This window comes from Eptesicus fuscus, chromosome 9 (genome assembly GCF_027574615.1).
Source record: "Eptesicus fuscus isolate TK198812 chromosome 9, DD_ASM_mEF_20220401, whole genome shotgun sequence".
Lineage (NCBI taxonomy): Eukaryota > Metazoa > Chordata > Mammalia > Chiroptera > Vespertilionidae > Eptesicus > Eptesicus fuscus.
In genome coordinates this window covers 23,202,882-23,230,850 of record NC_072481.1, presented here as the reverse complement: position 1 = coordinate 23,230,850, position 27,969 = coordinate 23,202,882, and the positions used below count along the sequence as shown (strand labels likewise).

Genomic DNA, 27,969 nt, shown 5'->3' with positions numbered 1-27,969 from the left:
AAAAATCAATAAATATATATATATATATATATATATATGTATGTATATATATATATATATATATATATATATATATATATATTCCCAAAAGGAGAAAGGATGCTATTGCTTGCTTTGATTTGATTACTGTGTTAGAGATGGTGCCACTTGGGTACATGCACGTCTGGATCATCTGAGGCTACATTGTGTCTTCATCTGTGTGTCATTTATTCAACAGGCTCTCTGCTGATATACTTAGGTTATTTTCTGTCTTTTGCTCTCCAAACAAAGCTGAAGTAACTATCTGTATACCTGTGATCTTGCCCAGCTTAGATATCTGCAGGATAAATTCTAGAAGAGGGGTTGCTACTTCAAAGAGGTCTCGCAATCCAGGACCCCTCAGGGGATGTCGGAGAGCCAGTTTGGGCCCGATCCCCACAGGCCAGGCCAAGGGACCTCACTGGTGCATGAATCCATGCACCGAACCTCTAGTATGAATATAAGATCTTTGGTTAATCTCTTCCCGCCCTCTCCCCTGCCCCCCTTCCCTCTGAAATTCATCAGTCTGTTCTATGTTTCCATGCTTGTGGTTTCCGCTCCTGCGTTGAACGTCTGCTCCCTGGTGGTCAGTGTGCATCACAGCTACTGGGCTGTCAGCCAGTCGGCCGGTCGCTTAGGCTTTTATATATATAGGCTATTAGTAGAATTTCTAGTCAAACACCCCCCCCCCCCCATTTTTTAAGGATTTTTAAGAATTTATTTGAGCCAAAATAACAACAATTGCCAGGAAGCAAAATCTCAATGGGTTGAGAGATGCTCGCTGGCCCCCTTTTAATAAGCTGAAGCAGCCTGCTTTTCTCCCAGTAAGCAAAAGTAAACTTTCAGGGTTGAGGTCCTCCTTCCTAAGGGGGCTACAGCCCAGTGATAGTCATTCTGTTTTGGCTAATGGCTGTCTGTCCTGGGTGTGAGTCTAGACTCCCTAATATAGCAGTATACAGGCCTGATGATTCAAAGAAACTCTAATAGTCGGAAAGCATAGAGGTAGCAAAACTGAGGTCTCTTGTCATTCAGAATGAAGCTGTCCCCTCTAAATATGTTGATACACTGCTGTCTTCTTGGCAAAAGAGATAGAGGGTCTCTAGCCGTTAGGGAGTCCCTGACCCTAGGTACCAGATGGAAGAGAAAGTGGCCTGGACATTGCCATGGGAAGTGTCAAGAACAGGACTGGTGTGCGCGTCATTTGTCTTTGGGTTCAGGGCAGAGCTGGTCTGAAGTGTGATCAGGGAACAGCAGGTGCTTTGGGAAGAGGCTCGGTCGGGTTCATCCCCTTGGGAGACCTTTGGAGTGCTGTAGCCCAAAATTCTGTGGGGCTTTTGGAACCCCACTGCTGGCATCTGCCAACTCTGGGGGCAAGAGTCCTACTCCGTTTTGCAGTTGATCATGAGCTCCTGGCATTTACTGTGTTTGGGGCAAGTTCCACAGGGTGTGTTCTGTTCTGACTCCGCTCTCAAGGTGGTCTCTCCTGAAGGAACAAAGGAAAACAGCCAAAAAGAAAGGATCCCCACCATCTTCCAGGCCCTTGGCTAAGTACTCTGCAGTACATATTGAATTCTTCTCACATTTAAGGAAGAAGGAGTTATTTCTCTTACAGAGGACAACCCCCAGGCTCAAAGGGGTTAAATAACCTGTACACTGTTACACAGCCAGCAAGGAAGAGCCAGCCACACTTGTGTGACTCTGGAACTCATGCCATCCCATTCTCCATCCTAGCCAGACTCTGGCCCCAGGGAGCCAGCCACATGGAACCTGGACTCATAGAGCCGTAGAGCTGGAAGGGACCTTGACAAAGCTGAAGGAATCCCTTCTTTGTCAGAAAATGGAAACCGCCATTGCCCAGAGACAATCCCCGCCCCAACACACACACACACACACACCTGCCCGGCCCTTTGACTAGTGGGTTAGGACCGTAGTCAGCAAACTGCGGCTTGCGAGCCACATGCGGCTCTTTGGCCCCTTGAGTGCGACTCTTCCACAAAATACCACGGCCTGGGTGAGTCTATTTTAAAGAAGTGACATTAGAAGAAGTTTAAGTTTAAAAAACTTGGCTCTCAAAAGAAATTTCAATCGTTGTACTGTTGATATTTGGCTCTGTTGACTAATGAGTTTGCCGACCACTGGGTTAGAAGACTTTCAACCATGTCAACCAGCAGTTCTGCCGCTTGCTAGTTGAGTGACCTTGAACAAGTCACTTCCTATCTCCAGCCCCAGTTTCCTCCTCTATAAAATGGACATAATGCTTCTTGCTGCTAAGGTAGTAATGAGGATTAGACACGAGTGTTACTGTCTGTAGCAGGTTCAGCTAGTGTCTGGCCTGCAGTCAGCACCCAGGGGTTAGCTCTAGTGAGAGGCCCAGATGAGCTCTTCGCTGGCGGGTCTGTAGCTGTCCCAAAAGCCGTGTCATGAGCCGGCTTCCAGGTATCCTGTTTAAACTGTTTGGTGGTCCTCCCAGCCCTTTGGATACCAGGTGGCAAGCAGGAAGTTCCTTATGTTTGCAAGTTACCTGGGAGAGCTTAAGTGTAGCAGCAGTGGTGATTTTGTCCCTCCCACCCCCCACTCTCCTGATGTAGCCTGGGGTCAGCACACAGACCTGTACATTTAAGGTACTTACACTCACACTTGTGTTCTCATGCCATACTCCCTCTGTGTGCCTTCTCGGAGGCCCCGCCTCCCCTGATTCCATTACTGCTCTTAACAATTTTAATGGATTCAGAAAATTTTTAGAGTTTTAAAAATTATTACTATTATAGTAGTTTATGGTAAAATAGTTATGGAAGCATATAAAACAACATTCTCCCTCCTCTCCTTAAGCCCCTAGTACTGCATGGAAGTATCCATTGTTAAGTTTCTTCTAGAAATTTCCTATGTATATTCAGAGGTGTATATAATCTTTATTTTAATCAAATGAGATTGTATTATACAAATAGTTCTGTATTTTGCTTTTTAAAAATGTAGTGTGTCATAGACATCTTATCAGCAGGTGTGGTTTTAGTCTTAAAGACTACATAGTATTCCATTGTCTGGATGGAACACGATGTAGTGAACCAGTCCCTTCTTGGTGGACCTGTCTGAGGGTGTGTGTGTGTGTGTGTGTGTGTGTGTGTGTGTGATTTTGTCTTTTGTGATTTTTTTTTACTGCTACACATGAAGACCCTGGAGCAATTAATCTTTGTGAGTTGGTGTGAGTATATTTGTAGGATAAATCCCTAGAACTGGCAGTGCTGGGCCCCAGGCGTGTGCATTTTCTTTTACTTTGTTGGCTGTTATTTCATGCATGTCTTCTGCACACCTATTGGGCCTGAGCAGGTTTCTCAGGTGGACAAGGCCCCAGGCCTCGAGAGACACAGGCAAGCAGACATACAAGGAGCATTTGCTTGCCAGTGTCTGTCCATGGAGGCTTGCGGCCCTTGGGATTGGCCATGGCTGGCCTCCCAGGGGCAGCGCAGGTGAGGTCCTCGTGTCGGTCCACCCCTCTGAACGGCCCACTGAGGGGCACTCTGATGGCCAGGCCTGCTGTCTGCCTCTGTAATCTTGCCCTCTGAGCAGCCACTGCTAGCAGCATTCAGTAAAACCACACAAAGTGAACTATATTGTTCATTGTCAAAATTGTGGAGTTTAATTGAATTTAATTTTTGATAGAGGCAGTTAAGTAAAGGCTGTTTGCTGGCCCCAGTCCTAATTGCCTTTCTCACCGGATGATTGTAGTGATTTCTGCTATTAAAAACAGTAGAAAAAGAGAGAATCGTTGCACCTAGGCCAGGCCTGGGCTCTCCCGTATGTCTCTGGAAATCTGGGGTAGAAGGAAACTTAGCATTTGTCGAGTGCCTCCCACACTCGGGCTCCCAGCAGTCCTCAGGGAACCTGTGTGAAGCATCACTGTCTCTCTCCCTAGTGGGACACAGGAGCAGAGAAACACGTGTCCAGGTCACACAGTGGACACAAAGGTGGCCCTCAGACTCAGCCAGCCCTCCTTTAGTCGCTTGCTACATTCTCCTGCCTGATTTGGACCATTGTGAGTGGCAAGAACCTGAAGTCCACATGGGACCCTGTGGCAGGCCTTCTTGCTGGGCTGAGTCACTGCACAAAGTAATAAGTGATGGTTTGAGTTGAGGGGCCTCCCTGTCATCTGTTCATGCCAGGGTCCCCTAGTTGTAGGGAGGCTGGCATGCTGGTGCGGGCTCTCAGTGACTCAGCCTGCCATCACTGCTCATGGCAGAAGCCCCCTCCCCTGCAGAGCCAAGAGGCCGCCAGGAATGTCTCCCAAGACAGTGCTCTTCGCTGTTTCCCCGGGCTGCTTCGCTGGCGGGGGAGATACCAGGGCAGCACAGCTCAGAAAGAGCCATTAAGTCTGTTCCTTCCTCTCTGACACCCACTCACGGTGACGGGTTATTTGTTGTCACATCAGCTGCTTCCGGAGGCCCTTGGGAGGGGTGAGCTGGTGATGCTGCCCTGGATTCTGCTCTGGTGGCTTTTTGAGTGGCTGCTGGTGAGGTCCTGTGACCCATCCGCAGGAACTGGTTTCTTATACTGTCTATCTTTTCCCCAGAGGGGTCTACGGGTCCGCCTCTGTGTGCACAGCCCTGGAGCCCTTTCTCCCAGAATCACTCTGAGACACGTTCTCCTGGGCAGGGGCCCTTAGCCTCCAGTCTGTCCCCCCAGCCTTCATGGAACTCACAGAGGAGCCCAGTGAGGACTTCTCGGGGCAGTGGGGTAAAGACGGACATCACTGATTACGGTGTCTCCTTGTGTGTGTAACCTTGCCTCCTGGAGGAGACTAGAGCTGGACCGCGAGCGGCAGACATTGGGCTTCCTGTGAGCGGCGGGGTCTTCAGGCCCCTGCAGCCCCCAGGACTGCTGAACTCAGCATGCTGTAGTCCTGTGAGGAAAGGCAGTGACCGAGGACTGAGGGGGAGCAGCTGGGCACAGAGCCCTCTTTCTGACTGCCCCTCCCACTTCCCACTGGCTGAGTCATTTCCTCTCTGGCTGCTGCAGGTACTCACCCCCAGGCCCGAGAGCAGGGCTTCAGGGGGTGGGGTTCACCCTGAGCAACAAGAGGGAACTCTAGTTGAACGCAGCAGTGCACTCCGTACCCCCGAGGCAGTGAAGCACGGCATTGGAGAATGATTGATGTTATATATTCTTGACAAATTGGAGCTATACATATCCTGCATTTTAAAAAGGAACAAAATCATCACACTGTTTTGGAACAGTGAAGATGACAGCACAGGCATGAATCTTTGTCATCAGGGAGTCCTGGCTGTAGCCTAGGGACTACTAATCCGCCTCCCCACCCCCAGCACCCATCCTGAGCGCAGAAGCAAATGGCTTCCAGGGGCTTCCTAGGGAGATTGCTTATAGCCTTCAGGCTGCCTGGGAAAAGGTTCATGCCTGCTTCAGAGATGGCTGTCACTCAAACTCAAAGAAAAAGCCCTCAGACAGAGCCCCCTTCCAGGCAGCTAGCGGGAGTAGAGAACAGACCGCAGACAGCCTCCAGCATAGCCCTTGAGACCACCAACCACAACATCCTGTCTGAGCCTTCAGTCATCCCACTTTAGAGATGAGGAAACTGAGGCCCACGGAGTGGAGGTGACTCTCACAGAGGATTGGTGACTATTTCAGGGTCACAAAGCAAGTGAATGAGGCACACTGAAATTTGAAACCGGGCCTACCTGACCCCAAAATCCACCTTGCTTTCCCATCTGGCATGTGAGTAACTGGTCCATCATCTGAAACACTTGGTTCTGTGAATTCCTCTTGGTTCTCTGGGTTGGCTTTGTCGAAGGAGAATAGGCCTGTAGGGAAGTTGGTGGTGCTGGTAGAAGCACCTATGCGTGAATATTGAGGTGCGGTGGGGGTGACTCCCAGAGTGTGAGTCAGGGAGTGGTGTGGGACGCTGTCCTGTTGGCTGGTGGGAGGATGTGTCAGTAACCCTGCCTTGGACTCAGCCCTTTTCTCAAGGGGGGCCCTGAAATGCACCTCCTCCAGGGACAAGCATGACCCCTCTCTCCCTGCTCACCTGCAGCTTTCTGGCTTGACAGCTCCCTGATTCCACGAGAATAATTGCTTATAAGGAAGTCCGGAGGGTGCTGTCCCCTCTGGTTGGCATGCTAGAACCACAGCGGACGTCAGGTGGAGAAAGCAGCTAAGGAAGCAGTGTGGTCACGTAGAAATGTGTGGGATTCAGAGTTGGAAAACCTGTGTTCACGTAGGTGAACTCTTTCAACAACTAGCCAGGAGACTAAGCTGGTCTCTCAGTATTTCTGAACTTCATTTTCTTTTTCTAGAACATATATTCTGGGGGTGGGGGCCAGTCAGTTACAATAGTGTATCTGAAAGTGCTTTGTAAGCTTTTAAAGCCTTGTACAAAGTTAGTTCATGTCAGGTGGGGCTTCCTAGTAGGTTGAGCCCAAAATTCACCATCCAGAAAGGGGCGTAGGAAGTTTTTGAGGGAACTGTTTTCCCTCTCGTGTGGAAGGGTCTGGTCTATAAAGCATGGATCCACAGATCATCTTAGTTGGATCGTGTATTCAGGTTTCACCCTGCTCACCTCAAGTCTCATCATTCATTGCAGGTACAGTCAGCTAAAAACAAAGCTGGGCCTGAAGTTCTCTTTTCTGGGGGAAGTAGGAGTGGTAGGAATTTTTCTGACCAGCAGAAGAGCCTTCACACTGCAAACCTGGAGAGGCCAGGAGGACTGTCACTGGTGGAAGGGGCAGGCCAGGCTGTCACTCTCCCGCTCCACATCTTACTGTGGGAAAGCAGATCTTTTAGCTGAATTCAGCAAAAAGGGGGCTGGTCTGTCCTGCCTGTGAGGGGGTGGGCCCAACTGCAGGCATGCTGTGAATGGGCTTCATTCCTCAGTGGCGGCTGCTCTCCAGCAGCAAGCACTGTCTAAGCACAGCCTCTGGCCATCAGCCAGCCTAGAAAGCCTTGCCTCAGGCACCCAGACATTTCTGACACGAGACTTTTCCTGGACAGACTTTTCCCAGCACCTCTACAGCCCAGTTGCCTATCTCTATGTCGTCCCCCCACCCCCCATCTCTCTGATCCTGGATTCTGTCTCCTGCCATGAGCTGGTAGACCATCCATGCTTTCTTCTGGGTCCCACTCCAACCCCTGCTTCTAGTTGGGTGATCTCAAGCTCTGTCCTCTGCCCCATATGGGCTTTAGTGCCTTCTGGGTGTACAAACAGTTCTGCACCCTTCGTTTTCTCATTCAGCAGTTTTCCAGGCTCTGGGCGAGGTGCAGAGAAGCAGAGATGAATTGGGGTTGCTCCCAAAGGGTTGCACACAACCTGGGGTAGGGGCAGTCAGGAAGGTAAGCCAGTGGTACAGCACAGCAGGAGGGGACAGGGATGCTCAGGTGCCCTGGGAGCTGGAGGAGTTGAGGACTTGGTACAAAAGGTGACAAGTGAGGACTGAGGGAGAAAGACAAACCAGACAGAAAGAAGAGGGTAGGCAAGCCTGTTCATTGCACACTCAAGGAATTGTGTCATTTGGTGCAGCTGGATGTAGGAGGCTTATAAGGGCAGTGACCCTGGAGAGGTAGCCTGGGTCTAGCCAGGCCTGTTTCTTCCTGAAGACCACGGGAGTATTGAAGACCCCCACAGCCAATACAGACAGATACTGCAGCCCCAGGTCCCCAAGCAGGGGACCGAGTGCAGCCTGCTGGAATCTGTTTGTCCAGCCCCAATTACATAGGCAGCTGAGGTGGGGCCTTCTCATGGAGTCATTCCTGCATCTTTCCTGATCAGCATCCTGGAGAGCAGTGCCCCATCCTGGTGCCAAGAGAAACCCTTTGAAGATGAGCTGCAGAAAGACGCCACCAGGTGGCAGACCTGGAGATTGCACAAAGGCATCTCCCCACCCCCATCCCCATCCCTTTAGCACAGTGTTTGGGGTGGGGAAGGAAGGGGAACAGTCAAGACAGAACTTCTGTTCATGCCGGGCTGGCTCTGCCCAACAAGTATGAGATTCCAAGTTCTGCCACTGTGGGCTGTGTACCCACCAGAAATCCCTTTGAACCTGTGAATCTGGACAGCATATTCCTCCAGGGTCTGGGGAGCTTTTTCAGCAGGTTGCACTTTCTCCTCTGTCTCCAGGCACCTGAAATGAAAGTAAATTACATCATGACCCTTCACCCCATACACTAGCATCTGTTGCCTAAAAAACAAAGACAATCTCCTATATCCTGTGCTGTTCCACAATACAGTTTTCAAATTCAGGAAATTTAACATTGACACAATACTGTTACCTAATACACAGTTCATACTCAAATTTCTCCAGTTGCCCCGTCATATTCTTTTTTTAAATTTTTAAAAATTTGAGAGAGAGAGAGAGAGAGAGAAAGAAACGTCAATTTGTTGTTCTACTTATTTATGCATTCATTGGTTGATTCTTATATGTCTCCTGATCCGGGATCAAACCCACAACCTTGGGCTACTGAGTCATATTATTTACAATTCCCTCCGCCCCACTCCCACCCCAGGATGACCCATCGCATTGACTTGTCATATATCTTTAGTCTCCTTTAATCTCAAATAGTTCTTCCGCCTTTTAAAAACCTACCCAACATTGATGTTTTTGAAGCATATAGGCCTGTTTTGTTGAATGTCCTTCAATTTGGGTTTGACTCATGATCAGATGTGGTTTATGCATTTTTGGTTTTAAAAAAGTAACATAAATGATGTATCTTTTTAAGTGCATCATATTAGGAGTAACATGATGTCAGTTTGTTCTGCTATTGGTGGTATTAACTTTGACCATTTGGTTAAGGTTGCAGCTTGCTTTTTTATTAATTTGTTTACACACAGTGACTTTGACAGATCTTTTAATTGTACCATTCAGTCATTTTGACAAGTGCAGAAAATGACAAAAGTTATGTCCTTAGATAGTATAAGTTTTATGGCCCAGTATATGTGCTCTGTCCCACTCCCCCAGTCCTGCTCCAGGAGATCTGGGACTAGAGGCACTAGGTCTTAATTCCATCACCGGATTATAATGAAGGACCCATTTGAGATGGCCTCATCCTCCTGGGGTCCCTTTCTGTGCCCAAGTTGATAATTGCCAGCTGGTGCTCCAGCCTTTGCTTCCCCCATAGACCAATGAACAGAACAAGACGATGAGATGAGGTGTGCCTCTGCCCAAAAGAGTAGGCGCTCCCCTTGGCCCACATGGCAACTGTATTCTGCCCTCTGCTACAGAATGCACTGGCCCTGCCCTCGGCGCTCTACTCCTCCGCAGTGCAGTTAATGCCCAGGCCTCTCCTTTCCCCCACACTGAGTTGAGCATGTCACTCAGGCTGGCCATCAGACCCCCCGGCCTGTAGTCTCAGGCCAGCAGACAGCAGTTTTAAGGTCTCTTCAGCCTTTAATCTGGTTACCTTCCATCTGCTCCCCACCTTCCTAACTCAATACTTAACTATCCCCTTCTCCTTGGGCAGGAGAAATTCAAAGCTACTGTGTTTTAAGCAAACAGCACAATTCGTCAAATGCTTACAATGTGCCAGTAGGTACTCTGCTGAGCCTGTTGTGTGGACTATCTCACTCCATCCTTAGACCAACCTAGGAAGGTAGATATTGCACACCATTTTGCAGATACAGAACAAAATAATTTGTCCAAGATCTCATCACTACTAAGTAATGGTGCTAGGCTTTGAACCCAGGTTTTGGCTCATCCAACCCTTGCTCTGACTCAGAGGTTCCCATCTAGTTTGCTTATGTAAGTCAAGAGGGTGATCCCTTCAGCCTGAGGCATAGGACGGGGCCACCCACAGGACGGCTGGAGCCCCCAGTCCTTTCACCCCCATGTGCTTGCTATACGAGTTTCTCTTTGTTTGACAGGTAAAAGACCAACACATGTTGCTCTAACCACTTTGTTCTGCTGCCCTGGTGTCCTGTGAGCAGGACTCCTTCTGGCCTCCTCCTGGGAGCTGCTGTGGGTTTGGACACGCAACCCCTTTACCCCCGTGGCAAATAGGATTGAGGCTGGGGATGGGTGGGAGTTCTGTGTGCATTTCCAGGTGCCAGTTGGGCTGGACAGAAGTATGGGGCCCTGCTTCAGCAGGCACTGCCCCGGGTACAGTCCAAAGGACAGAAGCCTGTACAGCTCAGGAGCTTTTTGTTTATTTGTTTGTTTTATTTTGACCGACCCAGGAAACATGGGAGTAGGGATAGGGGCTGCTGACAGGAACGGCTTGAACATTGAAGGCTTTGGCTCAGCCTGATCCTGCAGTGTAGGCACAGCCCTTTGGCTCCTAGCAGGAGCACAAAAAGAGGCTGCTGACAAGTTGTGGATACCAGCTGCTGTTGTCACACATGCACACACAGCAAGGGCCGCACTGGGCCGAGGTTACAGGGATTGCCCTTGCACTCCGCCTTTACTGTTTGGTTTGCAAGGTCACACATCTCTCCAGGAACCCAGAGCAAGAAGCCTAGGATGAGGATGAGTGCAGAACTTTCTGCACATGGGAGCAGCTTTGGGGTGACATGACCTTAACCCCAAATTGACAGGGTAGGGCAGGCCTCCTCTCTTCTGGGCATGCCATGATGGCTGTCACAGAGTTGGCCCCTATTCTAAGGCCCACAATTTGCTCCCTAGGCTGGGCCAAGCAAACAACCCCCCCGTACCCCCCCCCCCCCGAGCTCCCACTATCCAGATTGAGGAGCGCAGCCTGCAGGAGGCAGGGCTGTGACGCTGGGTTCTCTTTCAGTGCCTCCTTCCCAGCCTCCACCCCTCAGCCCCATTGCTGCCTCCCTGAGCTTCCTGTTGAGTCCAGGTTCTAAGGGAACCAGCCATGATGTGGGAGGATATCACACGAATAGTTGACAGATTTAAAGCTCCAGAGACTTCCAAGCCAAGATTACTAAGTTCCTGGGGAGCTGAGCAGTGCACCCAGGAAGCACTAGCAAACGGATACCCCTTAGCCAGGCTGGGCCAGGGCTCTTCACCCCACCTGAGGACCAGTCTCTGGAGGAGCCTGGGCCCAAGTCCCTGAGACCAGAGTAGCCAGAGCTTCCACATTGCAGATCTTGCTGTGAAGCCAGAATACCCCCAGGGAGCATTGGTACCATTTGCAGGTGTGCCTCTGAAGGGGGACACGTCAGGAGGATTTGAAAGTGGGGCACATCCTCCCTGTGCATCAGTTGGGGGGGGGGGGGCGGGCACGAGGGTCTGACCTCAGTCTTTGCTCACCTCATTAGTGAGCCTGCAGCAGCTTCCGCTTTTCCAGGCGCCCCTCCTCACGCTGCTTCCTTTGCATCCGCCAGCTCTGCGTGGCAAGAAGGGCTGCTCAGGAAGGGAAGCAGCCTTGCTACCCCTCCCCTGCCAGCAGCATCTTTTTCCTCTCCCTGCCCGTCTGCTCCCAACCTTCTGTCTGCCTACATTTTGGAGCAGTTCCCATGCCATTTGCTTGAGTTGAATCTTGAGTGGGGTGGGTGGGGTCAGGCTGAGCCCACTCATTGTCTGTGCTGCAGCTGCTCGCAGCAAACTGTTGTCTAGTCTAGACCATGCCTGTGCGTAGGCGCCTCAGCAGCGTCTATACAGATATGATGAGGCCTCTGAGGTGCTCTCCAGGGAACCAGGGAAAGCAGGAAGGCTTAGTGCTCCGTTAGAAAGGGGACAGGGCCACAATGGCATGAAATCAGCTTATCTACCAGGACAGGGGCAGCTCCAGCTCAGGGCTGCTGACCTGTGAGAACCACCCTCACCTGGAGGGAAGGCATCCAGCCATCGTGGAGTATCTGTGGGGCCAGGCATTTGGGGTCCAAGCTGTGTTTTTTTCTTATGGAATTTTTTGTCTAGTGGTGGGGGTAAGACATTAAGCATATAAACACACAAATAAATATATTAAAAAATATATATGGAAAGTGCTACAAGTGAAAACTACAGGATGCCAAGTGAAACTAGCTGGGACCCACTGGTGGTGGGGCTGTCCAGGAAGGCTTCTCTGAGGAAGTGATACTTAAACTGAGAAGGATGCATAGAAGTTAGCCAGGCAAAGAACAGGATCACTGTTCTAGACACATGTGCCCAGCTATGAAGTCTAGAAGCTGTTTTATTTTTCCCTTCTTTTGTGTGAATGATTTTGAATCTGTTTCCAGCATGAGCTTTGGCAGAAGTCAAGGCTGAGCCTAGCCTAGTGGCTTCTCCATCTGTGGACTGTCAGGGCCTACTGAGTTACATGGTCCCAGCTTCTCATAATGAAACCCTGGGACTGCTCCTCAGTGACACAGCTCTGAAACAGACGGGCTTGACGGGAAGCCAACCTGAGAGGGGCTACAAGTACATTAGGCCATCTCTCCTACTCCCAGTTCACTGCTGGAGCCAGTCTCCTGGGATTTAGAAGAAGGACCAGAATGACAGCGTGTAAAGAGTTAAAGTAACCTGACTAGTGGATCCACACCTGTTCTCAGAGTAGAGACTGACTTCTAGGAATAACAGCAAAAACAAGCTAAAGGAAAAGAGAACTGTTTAATTACATAGACATTTAACCATTTTGTTTTTCATTTTAAAAAGTTAAAAGATTAAGAAAAACATCCTGTGCCAGTTATATTCTTTTTTAAAATTATTTGTTTAAAGTATTACATATGTCTCCTTTTCCCCCCATTGACCTCTCCCCTGTTCTTCCCAGTTATAGTCTTAATGTATAGTTTCTAAAAACCAGTGTAACTAATACACGGCAATAAAAAAAAAATAGAAAAATATGATATGGAAATTCATAAAAAATAATACATACAACCAGTAAGCATGTGAAATAAGTTCAACCTCATGAATAAGGAATTATTAATTTAAACAATGATATGCTTTTTATTGCCCATCAAATTGGCAGTCTTTAAAATGAGGACATAGTCCTGGGGCAGTTCCTGGGCCTTCCTCACCCACATCGCTGATGGGATATAAATTGGCTCAGCCTCCCTCAGAGCAGCCTGGCAGTGTATGTGAAACACTTTTAAAAATTGATCCCCTTTTGACCCTGCAATTCCGCTTCTTAGAGTTTATCTTGAGGGGGAGAGACAAGTATGCCAAGATGTAGGTGTATGGCTGTTAACAAAAATATTTAAAAATGGAAAGAGTAGATGTCCATGAATAGGGGTGTGGTCCAATAAATCATGATATATTCTTACCAAGGAGACTGTGCAGCTATTTCAAGTGATGCTACAGAAGAATGTTGTCATGCGGGGATGTTAATATGGTGTTTTATTTTAGTTTGTTTACAGCTTTAATGAGTTTACATACCATAAAATTCACCCTTGTAATGTATTTTAGGTAGGAGAAATGAAGCTTACAAATGGTATGGCAGAGTGGTCCAAACTTTTGTAATGAACACTGTAAGCACACACCTATACAAACACCCAGGAAAGTCTGCTTGAATGTTAACAGCGATTACATCTGGGTGGTGAGGTCAAGGGTATCTTACTTTCTTATTTTTGCATATCTGTATTTTCTAGTGTTCTGCAGGGAATGCCAATTACTTTTGTATGAAGAAAAAATTACAGAAGTTTAAGGCTGAGTGTTAAACCTCTCAAGTTTTCACTCCTGACATGGCCATCAGGTCCCCTAGATGTGGTCCTGGCCCCTCCTCTGGTCACCTCTCTCCACTCCCTGCTGCACACTGTACTCCAGTGACACAAACTGCTTGGAGTCGGCTGCTTATGTGCCATTTCTTACCTTCGTACGTTTGCTCACCCAGGTTCCTCTGCCTGGACCATTCCAGTACCACCTCCTCAGAGAAGTTTCCCCTGAGCCCCCTCACCTACCCCGGGCCAGAGCCTCTCCTCGGATTGGGCAGCCGGCCTTCCCTGGCATCCCTGTGGCCCTCTGCCCACTCCGTGGGACTCATTTGTGTGCATGTTTCCTCGCCCCACCTCCAGGACGCTGCCTTCCCAAGGTGTTAACCATAGAGAGCTAGAAGGAGTGACTCCTTTTTTAAAGTCCATTCTAGCCCGGCCAATGAGGCTCAGTGAGCATCAACCTATGAACCAGGAGGTCACGGTTTGATTCCCAGTCAGGGCACATGCCCAGGTTGCAGGATCAGTCCCCAGTGTGGGGCGTATAGGAGGCAGCCGATCAATGAGGTTCTCTCTCATAATTGATTCTATTTCTCTCTCCCTCTCCCTTGCTTTCTGAAATCAATAAAAAATATATTTTAGAAACAAATTAAAAATCCATGTCTAGAGGTGTACATCTTCTAGCATCTGGCTCCTGTGTCAACCTTTTGTTTTAACCCTGGAGGAGATAGGGATTACCAAGCAAATCATAGTGATTGTGACCTCCATTGGTGTTCTTTATCTGGCCCCTGAATGTACAGTATTTTTCTTAAAAGAAAGGAAGGTTAACCCTCTCCCGCCCCCGCCCCCCCCCCCATTGACAACTTTGGGATGTTCTTCCATCTGAGAGGACTTAAGGGTCAAGGGGAGTTGGAGAGAGGAGATTCTCAGTAGTAACCTGTATACTTTGTGGGCATAAGAACCCCTGGGCCTCATGTTCACCATTTCCCGGGGCCCACACCCCACAACACCGCAAAGGTCATAACATTGGGGGTGGAGTGGGACCCAGGCCACTGGCTATAGGAAATTGGGGGGAAGGCCTTACTTTGGGAATAGTAAATTCCCGGCCAGCTCTCCTCTCTGTGGTGATCTCTTGGGGAACCCAATTTGCATCTGCACAAAGCCCGGTGTTCTCTTCTCTGCATCTTACCAGCCCCTTTGAGGCAAGCTGGCTGCCCACCTCTGTAACCAGCACGCTCCCTCAAGCCCCTAATTAATCCCAAGTAAAGGAGCCCTGGTTCTTTGTCACCGGGAACCTTCAGTTCTCCTCTGGGAGGGGGAGGAGGTGGCAGCGACAGCAGCAGCAGCAGCAGCAGCAGCTGTGTGACGCATCCCCAAGTCAGAGACTTGGAGGCTGGGTTAGCGTAAGGAAACGCGCTGGCTTGCTCAGTGAGAGGGGCTCTTTCTGTCTTGTCTAGAGCTGAGGATGAAGCGGAGAGCATCAGACAGAGGGGCTGGGGAAACGTCGGCCAGGGCGAAGGCTCTAGGAAGTGGGATTTCTGGAAATAATGCGAAGAGAGCTGGACCGTTCATCCTGGGTAAGCCTCTCCCCTCTGGGTGAGCGGGTGCTGGGGCAGGGGCAGGGCGTACTGGCATGCACAGTCTGACCCGGGACATGCAGAGTGAAGTGACACACCCACCACAGTGTGGGATCCTGACCAACCCTGGGTCTGGCCCAGCCTCACCGCCTTAACTAGAGTCTGGTTATGCCAGTGGAAGATCCGGAGCTTTAGGTCACCCTGTACCAAGAGTTGTCACCTTTGTTGTAGAGGCACCAGCCTTAGATCAGTCTTAGCTGAGAGCTAGACTAAATGTTCCCCTACGATGTCACCCACGGGAAATACACAGCTGCATTGAATCCCAAGGGCCATCCAAGGCACTTTGTGGGCCACTCTTGGAGAGCGCAATTAATTTCACAAAGTGTTCAATATAGTCCCTAAAACTTATTATAAAGTTGGCACAGAAATCCTGTAGAGTTGGGTATTCCCAGTGGTCCAGAGGAGCAGCTGGGCCTTCTGCGTGATGTTAGAGGTCCAGCAAGTCCCGGTTGTTTATGCTCAGGGTTGCAGGTGGGGTGGGCTCTGGGGACCCTGACTCCCTAGCAGCCAGAGGCTGGGTGTGAGTTTTGCTGGGGGAACAGCATCTGGACTTATGGATACAGGAGAGTTCCAGCTCAGCCATTCAGTGAGTCAGTGGTGCTCACTCTGGGCCAGACCTGTGCTGTTTGCAGGGGTGCAGCAGTGAATGTGACAGACCAGTCCCTGCCCTCACCGAACTTAACACTCTAGTTGCAAAAAGAAACAGTAAACAACACACAACATCATCACTGGGAGGCCCGGTAGGTGCCTTTAAGGAAGTAAACAAGGTGATGTGAGAATAAGAAGGGCCGGGAGATAGTATAGACCAGGAAGGTTCTGTAGGAGGAGATGACATTGAGCTGAGGATAAGGAGGAGCCAACCTTGTGAAAAACAGGGGTAAAGCGTTCTAGACAGAAGGAACAGCAAATGCAGAAGCCCAGAGGCAGGAAAGGGCTTAATGTCTTAGGGAGTAAGAAGCCAGTGTAGCTAGAGTGTGGTGAGTGGAGTGGGGAAATACAACCAGTTAGAAAGATGGGTAGGAACCAAATCATGCAAGACCTTGGATGTCCAAAAAGGAGTTTGATTGCATAGTAAGAGCTGTGGAGCACTGTTTCGAGTTGTTAGCAGTGCAGTGACATGGTGACATCATCTGCTTTATGCCCTGAAAGCTCAGGCAGGGTGCTGTCACAGGACAACAAGCGGTGTACTCTCCAGAAATCCGAAGTTCCCAAAAGCTGGTCCTTGGACCAGGGCCAGGTGGCTATATCAGGCTACCGTGGGAACCTGACCTAGCTGTGGTTTCCTGGATTCTCACCCTGGAGTTGCTGATTCGGAGGGGCACATTGCAGCCGGGAGCTCTTTTTTTTTATTTATTTTTATTTTTTATTTATTTATTTATTTATTTTCGGGAGCTCTTTTTGACACATGCTCCTCAGAGAGTCCAGCCTGCACCCACTGTTGAAAACCCCTCTTTTTTAGAATGGAACGATAAAAGCCAAGTGTACCTCAGGCAGATACACACATACCCTCTACTTTTGAGGGAAGACCATGAAAACTCTCCCCCAGGAGAGCTGTTGTGGGGTGAGTTCAGTGGTGCCCACTGAGGAGAACTAGCCAAAGACCACATGGTGATGGTGCCACTATACATAGGCTTTTGAGCAGTAAGCCAGCTGCTCTCTGTGCCGCAGGTCCCCGTCTGGGCACCTCCCCAGTGCAAAGCATTGTGCAGTGTCTGGCGAGGAAAGATGGCACAGATGACTTCTATCAGCTGAAGGTAAGTGAGGCACCGGGGGCCAGGGTACCGGGGACTCAGGCCATCCTGCCAGCCTGGCTCCCTTTTCTCTCCCTTCGCACCTGCACCACTTGTGAGCAAGAGTGGCACCATTTCTTCCTGAGAAGCAATCAAGTTCACAGCCTCTCTCTGAACAACTCTTGATTTAACAAGCTTTATCTGTGCATAAATTACGTTGCCATCACATTAAGAAAAACTGTTGCACTTCGTAGGTGTGTGTGTGAGTGTGTGTGTGCAAGTATTGCATGGGAGAACATGACCCCCTGCTTTTCCTGTTCTGGTCCCTCTGCTCTGTAAAGTAAGGTTTTTTGGGTTGTTTTCCTTTTTGTGTTTGTGTGCCTTCCTAAAGATCCTTACCCTGGAGGAGAGGGGGGACCAAGGAATAGAAAGCCAGGAGGAGAGGCAAGGCAAGATGCTGTTACACACCGAGTACTCTCTGCTCTCCCTCCTCCACACGCAGGATGGCGTGGTTCACCACCACGGGCTCTTCCAGGTGAGTGGCTGCCTGTCCCCTCCTTTCCCTGACCCCCCCCACCCTGGGCTGGCACTTGCTAGGGTCACACCTGTACTTGGAGCAGCTCACCCTTGTGACCCCTGCATGCTGGGTGCATTATGACTTCCTGGGCTGGGCAGGCTAACGCAGCAGTCGCCAACATTTCGGACCTCACGGGCCACCACCACTGGTTGGTGACCGCTGGGCTAAAGGTCAGACTGGGTCAGCCCCACAGTCTTGCTGTGATGATCACAGCCTAGCAGGAAGGCACACAGTTCGAATCTTACAGCCTTTCTTTGAAAAGCTGATTTTCTGAGAAAAGAAGAAAGCAGGAAGTCATTTAAAGACATAGACTCCTTCTACTGTTTTTTCAGGATTTGGCCCGGTCAGGGTAGAAGGGAGGGCTGTGAGGAAGAACAGGCACTTTGAGCCACCTCAGTTGTTTTGGTGCTAACAGTCCTGTCCGCCCAGGCATTCCAGTTTGTTCAACAAGTGTCCCTGAGCCCAGGTCCCTCAGGAAAGGTGCTAATTAGCAATGTGTACCCTGAAAAGAGCCCTCGGGGTGGAACTGAAATTGTGTCTTCACAAGTAGAGAAGCAGCTCAGATGCCCAGGAGGCCGCCTACTCAGGACTCGGCAGGGCCCCTGCAGTGCCCTTAGCCAGATGCACTGGCCAGGGCCCCTTCTTGCTCCGATGGACCTGGTGCAGGAGAGGCAGCATGGTGGCAGGGGGTGGTGAACACAAGTTTTGGAGCCAGCAGTCCTGGGGTCAGGTTGTGTGACCTCGGGCAAGTCACTCAGGTCCCCAGCCTCAGATTCCTCATCTTTGACCTGGGGTAATGACAGTGATGCCCACCTTGTTCGGTGGTGGGAAGATGAGTGAGTGTGCAAAGCACTGAGCTGCCCCGTTTGCACTCTCATCGTGGCTGTTATTTCAGGCAATAAAAACTCCTTGTCAGCTTGATTTCCCGAAATAAAATAAATTAGAATGCCTCTCAGCCGCACACATACACCCCACTAAGGTCTTCATTCTGAGGTGCACAATTACAGGCAACTCAGTATCATTAGGCAACTCTGAAAACTGTGTTTCCCTTAAGCATGAAGTCGAACTGAGGGAGATTGTGATTTCTTTTTTTTTTTTTTAATATATTTCTTTATTGATTTCAGAGAGGAAGGGAAAAGGAGAGAGAGATAGAAGCATCAATGATCAGAGAGAATCATTGATTGGCTGCCTCCTGCACACCCCCCACTGGGGATCGAGCCCGCAACCCAGGCATGTGCCCTTGGCCGGATTCGAACCTGGGACCCTTCAGTCCACAGGCTGATGCTCTATCCACTGAGCCAAGCCGGCTAGGGCAAGATTGTGATTTCTTAGTACTTCATTTCTGCCAGCTTCCAAAGCTTGGCCTTGGCTCATATCATTGTAGACAAGAGAACCTGGGTGATTAGTGTTTCTAGAGTCATCTGCGTGCCAGACCCTGTTGGGTCTCTGGGGAAGGGAGAACAAGAGGTGTGGATGTTCAGTCCCCGGGAGCTCCCAGGGGCTGGATGACACCAAGGGCCTCCTCAAGCTGATAGGATAAAGGTCCCCGTGTTGTACCTGTTTTTTTCTTACTTGAAATGCCTTTTCAGCAAGGGAGTGGGTCCAGAACTTGCAACCGCAAATTGTGTAGTGCTGGTAGCAGGGCCCACCTACTGAGCCCTGGCGGGGGCAGGAGGGGACTAGCACTCAGTCTGGTTGTCTTATTCCCAGGGACCTGTGAGGCAGGGGTTACCGGCTCCCATTTGCAGGTGAGGAGCCAGAGATTGCCCGAGGTCCACATCTTGGATAAGGTGGGGCCAGAGCCATACTCTTACCCACTGTTCCGTGGCTGCCCATGAGTCCCTCTTCCATGTGAATCAGTTGTCTGGGACACACAACACTCTTCACAGCCACCACTTGGACATTGGAAGGAAGTGTGCTGTGGTCGTTGCTGGGATCCCTGGAGTGCCGCGGAGGGGAGGGTGTCCAGGGTCCTGGGTTTACAGCCTGTACTCTGGACTCGGGACCGTTTGGCTTTAAATGCTCAGCCCTGATCCAAGCCCTTAGTATTAGAGTCAAAGCACAAAGCTTGTTCCTGAGCTACTGTAACCTCATCCCCTGCTCGGCCTGGCACTGGTACATGGGAAGCCAGGCATTGCCCCATGGTCCATGCTGCCCAGGCCTCAGGCCTTCATCGCCTGCACACATGCAGGCTTCTCCCAGGCTCCCTCATTGCTTTGTGTGTTTGGCTCCAGAGGAGAGTCCCAAAGCCCTGGCCCCAGCTCCATCAGCCCCCTTGCCTCCCAGGACCGTACCTGTGAAATCGTTGCGGACCCAGAATCCAGCCGAATGGTTAAGAAGACGAAGAAGCGCATCTGCCTCGTTCTGGACTGCCTCTGTGCGCACGACTTCAGCGACAAGACCGCCGACCTGATCAACCTGCAGCACTACGTCATCAAGGAGAAGAGGCTCAGCGAGCGGGAGACCGTGGTCATCTTCTACGACGTGGTGCGCGTGGTGGAAGCCCTGCACCAGGTGAGGCTGCGCCCCTCTGCAACCCCTCCTCTGGCCCGAGAGCATCCTGGGCCCACAAGCCACAGAAAGCCACCCTTCCTGCTGCTGCTGATGGAAGCAGCTCTGTCCCGCCCTCACCCAGGTGTGCTTTGCAGCTGGGACAGCTGGAAGTGTGCGGAAGGAAAGTGGCCAGATGACATGTATGCCTGGGAGGCACGGTGCTGCAGGCCTCAGCCCACCATCCGGGGGGTTGGGGGGCAGGGGTGCTGCAATGGGCACGGAGCAGAACCCAGAGCAGGGATCCCTCTCGGGCGAGGAACTAAACATGAGCCTCCCATCTTTGGTGATGACTGTGAGATATCCACTGGGGCCACAGCTTACCTCTGAGCTTTTCCTAGGATTGGGGGTGTCAGGTACCCCAATGCCCAGGTTAGGAGAGCCTCTTGCAGGCTCACAGCTTCTGTGGGCCAAGCCTGCAGACTTGGTCTCCAGAGTCAGGAGAGTTCATCTCTGACTCCGGCTCCAGGCAGATGCTTAGTTTTTTGTTGTTGCTTTCAACAACATGTTTGATGGAGGTGGAGAGAGGACTGGGTTTTCCCACTGGCTGCTGCCCTGAGGGGAGAAAGCTGGGAACCCGCCCTGGGTGGGGCAGTGATTGCCTGGGCTTACCTATTACCCGATCCATACACAAGGCTGATGAGGTCTTAGAATGGTCCTGGTCTGCCTGTGGCTTACAAATCAAGGCAGAGCCTTAAAAGGCATGTCACAGAGTTTTATCCTACCTTCCCAAACACCTTGCAGGCTGGGCCCGCCCCCAGCCCTCACTCACCTTCATGGTGCAAACCATTTTTTTGTCTTCCAGAAAAACATTGTGCACAGAGACCTGAAGCTCGGGAACATGGTGCTCAATAAAAGGTGAGACCTGCTTTTCTTCCTTCAGGAGGTAACCGAGGGGTAGGAGCAGGCTACATGCTCCAACCAGCTGTCCCATGCCCTCAGGATTCCCGTGGGGGTTCTGGCTTAAAACAGCCCACTTCTCCCAGGAATCCCAGTGGTGGGGGTGGGATGCCTGCTTCTGTTTTCTTGCTGCATAGAATATGAGGAAGGAGTCTTCAAGGCCGCAGACAGAGCTCTGGGAAGGAGTGCAGAGATCCTCCCTGGTCCATTCATTGGCCATGCCTGGTGGGTGCTCAGTAAGTGACTGTAAAAAAGGACAAATGGGTGAAGGAATGACAGATGAGCAAAATAGGTCAAGGTCCCAGGAAGCAGACTCAGATGTGTGTGCAGTTTTACTGGGGAGAGCTCTCAGGGAGGAGGGGGCGGGATTGGGCAGAGGAGACGCTGAACTCTGGTGCAGTCCTGACATGGTCTCAGCCTGGAAACCTTGAGAGCCAGGTGGCCCTTCAGATGTCCCAGATCAAGGCAAGGGGGCACAGGGCCCTGCACCCCTACTGGGGCAGCCACTGAATGTGGCCCATGCCCGGGGTGGGCGTAAGCTTAGGCAGTCTCCTTTGGTAAGGACACTTCCCAGAGAAGGACACAGCTACGAGTAGTCAGAAACCAGCACTCCCAGCAGCCGGAGAGAGTGCCTTGATTTTGGAAGGGATCTGGTGGCTCACCCCGAGGGTGGCAGCAACACACAGTCAGGGCTCCTACACTGTGACCACCCCGGCGCCTCAAGCCTCTTAGTCTCTGCGATGGATTTGCTTCCGCCTCTCAGCTCTCTAGGCCCCTTCAGTCAGGGAAGGTAGTCCGCAGGTCACACCTCTCGTGAGTAATGCGTGTGTGTGTGTGTGTGTGTGTGTGTGTGTGTGTGTGTGTTTCCTCCGATTGCAGAGCACCAGTACCTCATTCAGACCCTTCGTCTTGGCTGCAGTCCTTTAATCTGACAATCCCTTCTGTGCTGGGCAGACAGAGGTTCTGGCCACCTCTCCCTTGACTCCCAGCTGTTCTGGAAGAGGCAGAGTGGTGTGGTGCCGAGAGACCCGCACTGAGAGTCCAGGGCCCGCCCCTTTCCTCTCCAGACGTTGCTTTCATCCTTTCAGAGTCAACCTGGAGGCGCTTCCACCCCTTCATGCCCCTCAGGCCAGGCCCTAACTCCAGCTGGAGAGGCAGGCGGACAAGCTGGAGGCCCTGCCGGTCCTCACAGCAGAGGGTGCTCCCGGGGGAGGACACGGGAGAAGTGTTTGCCTGCAGCACAGTGGCAAGTCCGCCCTGCTGTGGATGAAAGGCACGGGCTGGAATCTGAAATCCCCTTTTGGGGTTATGTGAGGTTTGCTGTGGGTTCCTCTTCCTCCTTTCTTTTTGGGTAGTCAAGTTGCACACCAAGTTCCTAGAAAAGGAGAATAACACTGTGGTAGCCCAAAGGGCCATAGCTAAAGAGTGACTCACTCAGAGTGGATCCTGCTGACACAGAGCTCCCTTCATCCCTCACTTCCCTCGCCCCTCTGCCAGGACTGACGAGCCTGGGGGGTCTGGTCTCCCAGGGATCTGTGCACCACCCAGCCAACTTGGGAGGTGGTGGCCCGGCAGGGAGCGTCGCCAAGTTTCAGGAGGTCTTGGAGCTGACCATGTGGTTTCCTGTGGGAGAGGCTCCAGGGTCCTCAGCGGGCAGAGCAGTGCAAGCCAAGTGGACCCTGCTGCCCGCCCTGCAGAGTCTCTGGCGCGTTTTCCTCCAGCCCTCCCACCCCGCCCCACACATACTGGTAGAGGGCTGGCAGAGGCACGTGGGCTCCAGGGCCTGTGACACAAAGTGGCACCTCTCTCCTGCCCCCTCAGACATGGTGCCTTTCCCAGGGTTCTCCTTTGGCAGCTTCTGCCCACTGTCGGGGGATGAGATGCTCATCTGAGCCAGCAGTTAGTAATCAGTGACTGTTCGCCAGGCCCTGGGCCCAGTGCTTTCCCTGGGATTAAGTTCTTATCTTGTTAAACACTAACACAGTCCTGGGAGTTAGGTGCTAATATCTTCCCTGTTTCACAGATGAGGAAATTGAGGTTTAGCAAGAGACTAAATAACATGCCCAGGACCACACAACCAGGAAGTGGCAAAGCCAGGAATGGACCCAGGATCTGACTCCCAAGCCCACCAAACTGCCCGCTGCGCTGTCCTTCCCCAGTGTCCCAAGCCTCAGAGGGCGCCACAGGAGGCGCTGCAGCTGCCGAGCCATCTCTGAGCGGAGAGGAAACCCAGTGCCTCTGCTCTGGGGATCGCGCACTTGAGAGGCTGAGCAGTCCCACGTTCAGGACAGTGACAAGGCGGTTCAGAGCGGGAGCGGTCCATGGCTTGATGTGCTGTGATCCCTGCCTGGACCCTTTGCCTGCTCTCTTGGGCTCCAGCTGCCCTAGGGCCACCAGTCCGACTTCTGTGGCATTTGACGGGCGGGCCTGTGTGGAGAGGAGAGTCGACATTTCCATTCGGAATGCAGAGCACAGACTGGCCTTTGTTTTGCACCAAGCCCTGTGCCAGCAGAATTCCCCAGAGCTGAAAGGCTCGGGAGCCTTTTGGACGCAGCTTCTGGGGAATTCCGCCCTCAGCCCCACACAACCTGCACTGAGCCGACTCCCCTCCACCCTCGAGAGGCGGCCGCAGCCCCTCGTGTGCTTCCCTGCCAGCGGCTGACATCGGAGCCGGGCAGTAGCCCCTGCTCGTCTGTGGGCAGAGCAGCACCCTTCCTCACTGGCCGTCCCCGCTGGGGCAAAGAAGCCTTTCCTGGCCTCTTGGAAGGGGACTGCCCCCCGTAACTTCCGCCCCCGTGTGATGTGAGGTGTCCTCTCTGGGCATTTTGCTCACACTGTGAAGCTCCTAGAAAGGATCAGAGCCCAGAGCTGCTCTCAGCCACACCTCCAATGGGGGAATCCTTGGCTTTCTAGGTCAGGGGAGAATCTGAAGGGCAAGGCGGGGAATGAGAAAGTTAGGGACTGGGGTTGTCCAGGGGACGGTGGGCACCTGGGTATGTTAATCTACAGGGCAGGCCCTAGGGTCAGACAGACCCGGGTTTGGATCCTGTTCACTGCACACTAGCTGTGTGAACCTGGACAAGTCCCTGCACTTCTCTGTGCCTTAGTTGCATTGTCTTTGAAATCCCTCCGAGGCGTGTGAGTGAAATCCCTTCTAGGGGTGTGAGTGAAAACAGTAATCACCAGGCACTAAGGCCAGTGATGCGGATTGATAATGACCTGGGGGTGACCAGAGGGCTCAGCAAAAGGAGACAAAAGTGGCACCTGAGGGTGGGCTCCACAGCTCTGCTGGCTTTTCCTCATGTGGAAATGCGGGAATTGAACTATCCCTGGTCACTCTAGACGTGATGTGAGGTTGTTTGGGGACTCCCTGCAAATTGTTCCGAGCCCTAAGCTGTCTCCCCTGAGACTCAGCTAGGGCAGCAGGTTCAGGGGAGCCCCCCCTTAAACACTCACCGGGTCAGAATGACTCAGATCCCTGCCTGGATGGCTCAGTAGGTAGCAAACAAGAGTGAATGGCCAGAGTCAGCACCACGGGCACTCTCCACACAGCCCCGGGAAGGCAGCGAGGGCCTGGGGAGCAGAGAGGATGTGGGCATGAGTCCTCTGCTCCCTGGACAGGAGGTGCGGGCAGCAGGGGTGCCATGGGAACCAAGGAGTATTCACTCTCTGCCTCCCACTCCCAGGACGCATCGGATAACCATCACCAACTTCTGCCTTGGGAAGCACCTCGTGAGCGAGGGGGACCTGCTGAAGGACCAGAGGGGCAGCCCCGCCTACATCAGTCCCGACGTGCTCAGCGGTAGGTGCGGTGCGCAGGCAGTGGGCCCAGGCCAGCACACAGCCAGGCGCCGCAGCAATTCGCTCCTTCCGCAAACCCTACCTGTGGGCTTCCTAATGGCTTCGGCCAGTACTGTCCTTGGGGCCTCATGGAGGAGGAAGACAGCAGTGGCCACACCAGTGCACATTTAGTTACTCTCCGAGATTAGTGCTTGGCAGGGAAGACTTCTGTGCGTGTAAATAAGGCACTTGAAGGACTTCCTCAAGGAAGTGACGTTTGAACTGAGATGGGAAAGATAAGTGGGAATCCCGGGGAGTGTGACTAGGTGGAGGCAGCACAGCACGTGGGAGGAGAACCGACTGAAGGCCCCTGTGGCTGTTGCTCAGAAAGTGAGCCTGGCTCAAGGCCAGAGAGGTGGGCAGGGGCCAGACCATGAAAGGGCTGATGGAGGCCTTACTGAGAAACAAACGGCACCCTTTATTTCAAGTGCAAAAGGAAGCCATTGAACGGGTCTTCACGAGGGTGCCAGGATGAGATTTTCATTTCAGACTTCACTCCCTTGTTTCCGTCATTCACTCACTCATCCTGCTGGTATTCCTTTGTACAGATGAGAAAACCAAGGCTCAGATTCCATCTCTGTCCAAAGTCATAGCTAATAGTAAACCCGTTGGCTGGATCCCGGGCTGCCTCCTGCCCAAGCCCAGGCTCCTGTTTCACCAGAGGATTTCTTTCCTTTTCCCGCTCATTCTTTACCAAATTGGGTCTCTCCTCCTGATCCCGTAGGGGACCAAGGGCTTATGTCAGCGGAGTCTCTCCCATGTGAAGAAGGTCCAGGGTTGTCCCCGGGGTGTGTCACCACCAGCACACACAGGTGTACCCTCCTCACAGTCGCAGAGTCGTCCTTGCCTTCCTGGGAAGCCGACTGCTGTAATTGACCATAAGCATCTGTAGTCTCCTTGGAGGCCTCCCCAGCCTAGGCTTCTGCCGGAATGCCAGGGCTACCCATCTGTAGAGGGTAGTGGTACCACTCCCCAGACCTGGGGGGGTTTGGAATCCCTTCGGCCTCTGCTTGGAGGACTCTCTGGGCAACCCCCAGTCCAGCTGGACACCCTCCATGAGAATCAAAGAAAGGGGTCCTTACAGTGCTCAGTGCTATGAGGGAATCGTGATGGGTGTGGCCGACTGTCCAGAGCCGCGCAGCTTTGTTCCACACGCACATTGCCCCGCCTGCTCTGTGAGCCGCTCTGCTAGGAGCTGGCCGAGAGCTGGCGGCCCGGCTGGTGCTTTGAGGAAGAGGCAGGAGGCCCGCCCGAGGTGGGGTATCACCCTGCCGAGCTGGGTCTCCAGAGCAAGAGCTGAATCTGCCTGTAGAGACGGGGTGGTGGGGAGGAGGTGGAGACTGCGTAAGAGCTCGCTCTGGGAGGAAGGGGGGCAGGGTGACCAGAAGTGAAGGTGGCAAGGTAGAGGGGTCCCTGGATAGATTTCAGCAGGTAGCTGGTAAGCGGTGGGAGGTCCAGGGCTGTCTCTTTCTGGGGTTTGTGCTAAGTGGGTGCATCTGTGTGCCCGTAGGCCGGCCGTACCGGGGCAAGCCGAGTGACATGTGGGCGCTGGGCGTGGTGCTGTTCACCATGCTTTATGGCCAGTTCCCCTTCTACGACAGCATCCCCCAGGAGCTCTTCCGGAAGATCAAGGCCGCCGAGTACACCATCCCTGAGTGAGTCCTGGTCCCTGGGGAGGGGAGGGAGGCTCTGCCGCTGAGGCTCATGGGGCAGAGACAACACAATGAGGCTTGGAGTCCTGGGTCCGAGACCCAGCCCAGCTCACCCACCTGAGCCTCCCCCTCTTCCCCTCCTGCATCAGGGACGGGCGGGTTTCTGAGAGCACCGTGTGTCTCATCCGGAAACTGCTGGTCCTCGACCCCCAGCAGCGCCTGGCTGCCGCCGACGTCCTGGAAGCCCTCAGTGCCATCATCGCTTCGTGGTGAGTGGGCTGGTGCAGGGCTGGGTCCTGCCCATCCTGCCAGGAAAGAAGCCTGAGGTTGGGCCTGTTTCTCTGCCAGGCAGAGTCCAGTTTCCAGATTTTCCCCGGGGGCAAGATTGGGAGGGTCCTGGCAGCGCTTGGCTCTAGCACCTCCTGTCCGCCATCGGTGCCAGGGAGGGAGGGCGTTATCTCACTGAGTTCTAACCACACACGGCCTGTGACGCAGAAATTGTCCCCCATTATTGGATGAGAAAACTGAGGCTTGGAGCAGCAGAGTTGATCACATCAGGAAGGGGCTGAGTTGGGACCCAACCCAGGTCTTTTGACTCCAACCAAGTTTTAGAGCAGTGAGGACCAGGGAGCAGGGGCTGGGGGCTGCTTGGAGCCGAGCTGACGTGTGACGTGTGACGTGACTGCCTCCCCTGCAGGCAGTCCCTGTCGTCCCTGAGCGGGCCTCTGCAGGTGGTCCCTGACATCGACGACCAAATGAGCAATGCGGACAGCTCCCAGGAGGTGAGTTGGGAAGGGCAGACAGGCTGTTACCCAAGTCCTGGGGGACCAGCCTGCAAGGAAGGCAGGCCAGGCAGGGACAGAGGTGGCAGCTCCCCGCAGGCTGCAGGGCCTTCTCAGCTTTGTCCCCAGCTCTTAGAGTGGGAAAGGGAGACCTCAGTCCTCGCCCTGTGCTGCCTGGGGCCTGCCTCGTGTCCAGCTCAGTTGGTGGTTCTGTGGCCTGAGAAAGGGCAGCTGAGGTGGAGGCCCCACAGCGGCCCAGCCTGGCCCTCCCTCAGCTTCCTCTTCCTGCCACGGGCTGGCCCTTTAAACAGTCACATTTCTCTGCCCCTCTGACTCACATGGTTCTCTCTCAGCCTTCCTGCTTTTCATTTTCCAAATGATTCATTTTCTCCCCATTTTCTCTCTTCCTCTGTTCCCCACACTGGAGAAAGTGCTGGGCCCAGAGTGAGGGCAGAGACCTGGGCACAAGGCAGCAGCGACTGGGTGATCTTAGGGTGCCCCCTGGAGGACAGAGCTTGGCCAGGCCCTTGGGAGGGACGCCCTGGGCAGGGAGCACCAGGAGGCACCAGCCTGGGGCCACACCAGAGCCTCCTGGCCCTGGGAAGAGAGCCCCAGGCTACCCTCCAGCTCCCACCGGCCCCAGGATGTTCAGCAGCTGAGAGTGATCACCAGTGGCACATGAGCAATGCCCACACTGCACGTCTCCTTCCGTCCTGTGTGGCCACGTTCTTATCCACATTTCACAAGTGGGAACTGAG

General features: G+C 52.5%; 1 protein-coding gene across 2 annotated transcripts in view; it reads left to right on the top strand.

The window, feature by feature from the left end:
* Positions 1–27,969, top strand: part of STK40 (serine/threonine kinase 40) — a 36,142-nt gene that overhangs the window by 5,072 nt on the left and 3,101 nt on the right. For both annotated transcript variants that reach the window (XR_008556927.1, XM_028160008.2), the window contains exons 2-10: positions 15,001–15,120; positions 16,849–16,934; positions 17,302–17,445; positions 19,774–20,001; positions 20,843–20,895; positions 24,624–24,739; positions 26,288–26,432; positions 26,579–26,698; positions 27,127–27,211. Coding sequence is in view for 1 of the 2 variants with exons in the window: in XM_028160008.2 (XP_028015809.1) it covers positions 15,009–15,120; positions 16,849–16,934; positions 17,302–17,445; positions 19,774–20,001; positions 20,843–20,895; positions 24,624–24,739; positions 26,288–26,432; positions 26,579–26,698; positions 27,127–27,211 (1,089 nt within the window). In the remaining variant the exon portion in view is untranslated. The remainder of the gene's footprint in view (positions 1–15,000; positions 15,121–16,848; positions 16,935–17,301; positions 17,446–19,773; positions 20,002–20,842; positions 20,896–24,623; positions 24,740–26,287; positions 26,433–26,578; positions 26,699–27,126; positions 27,212–27,969) is intronic.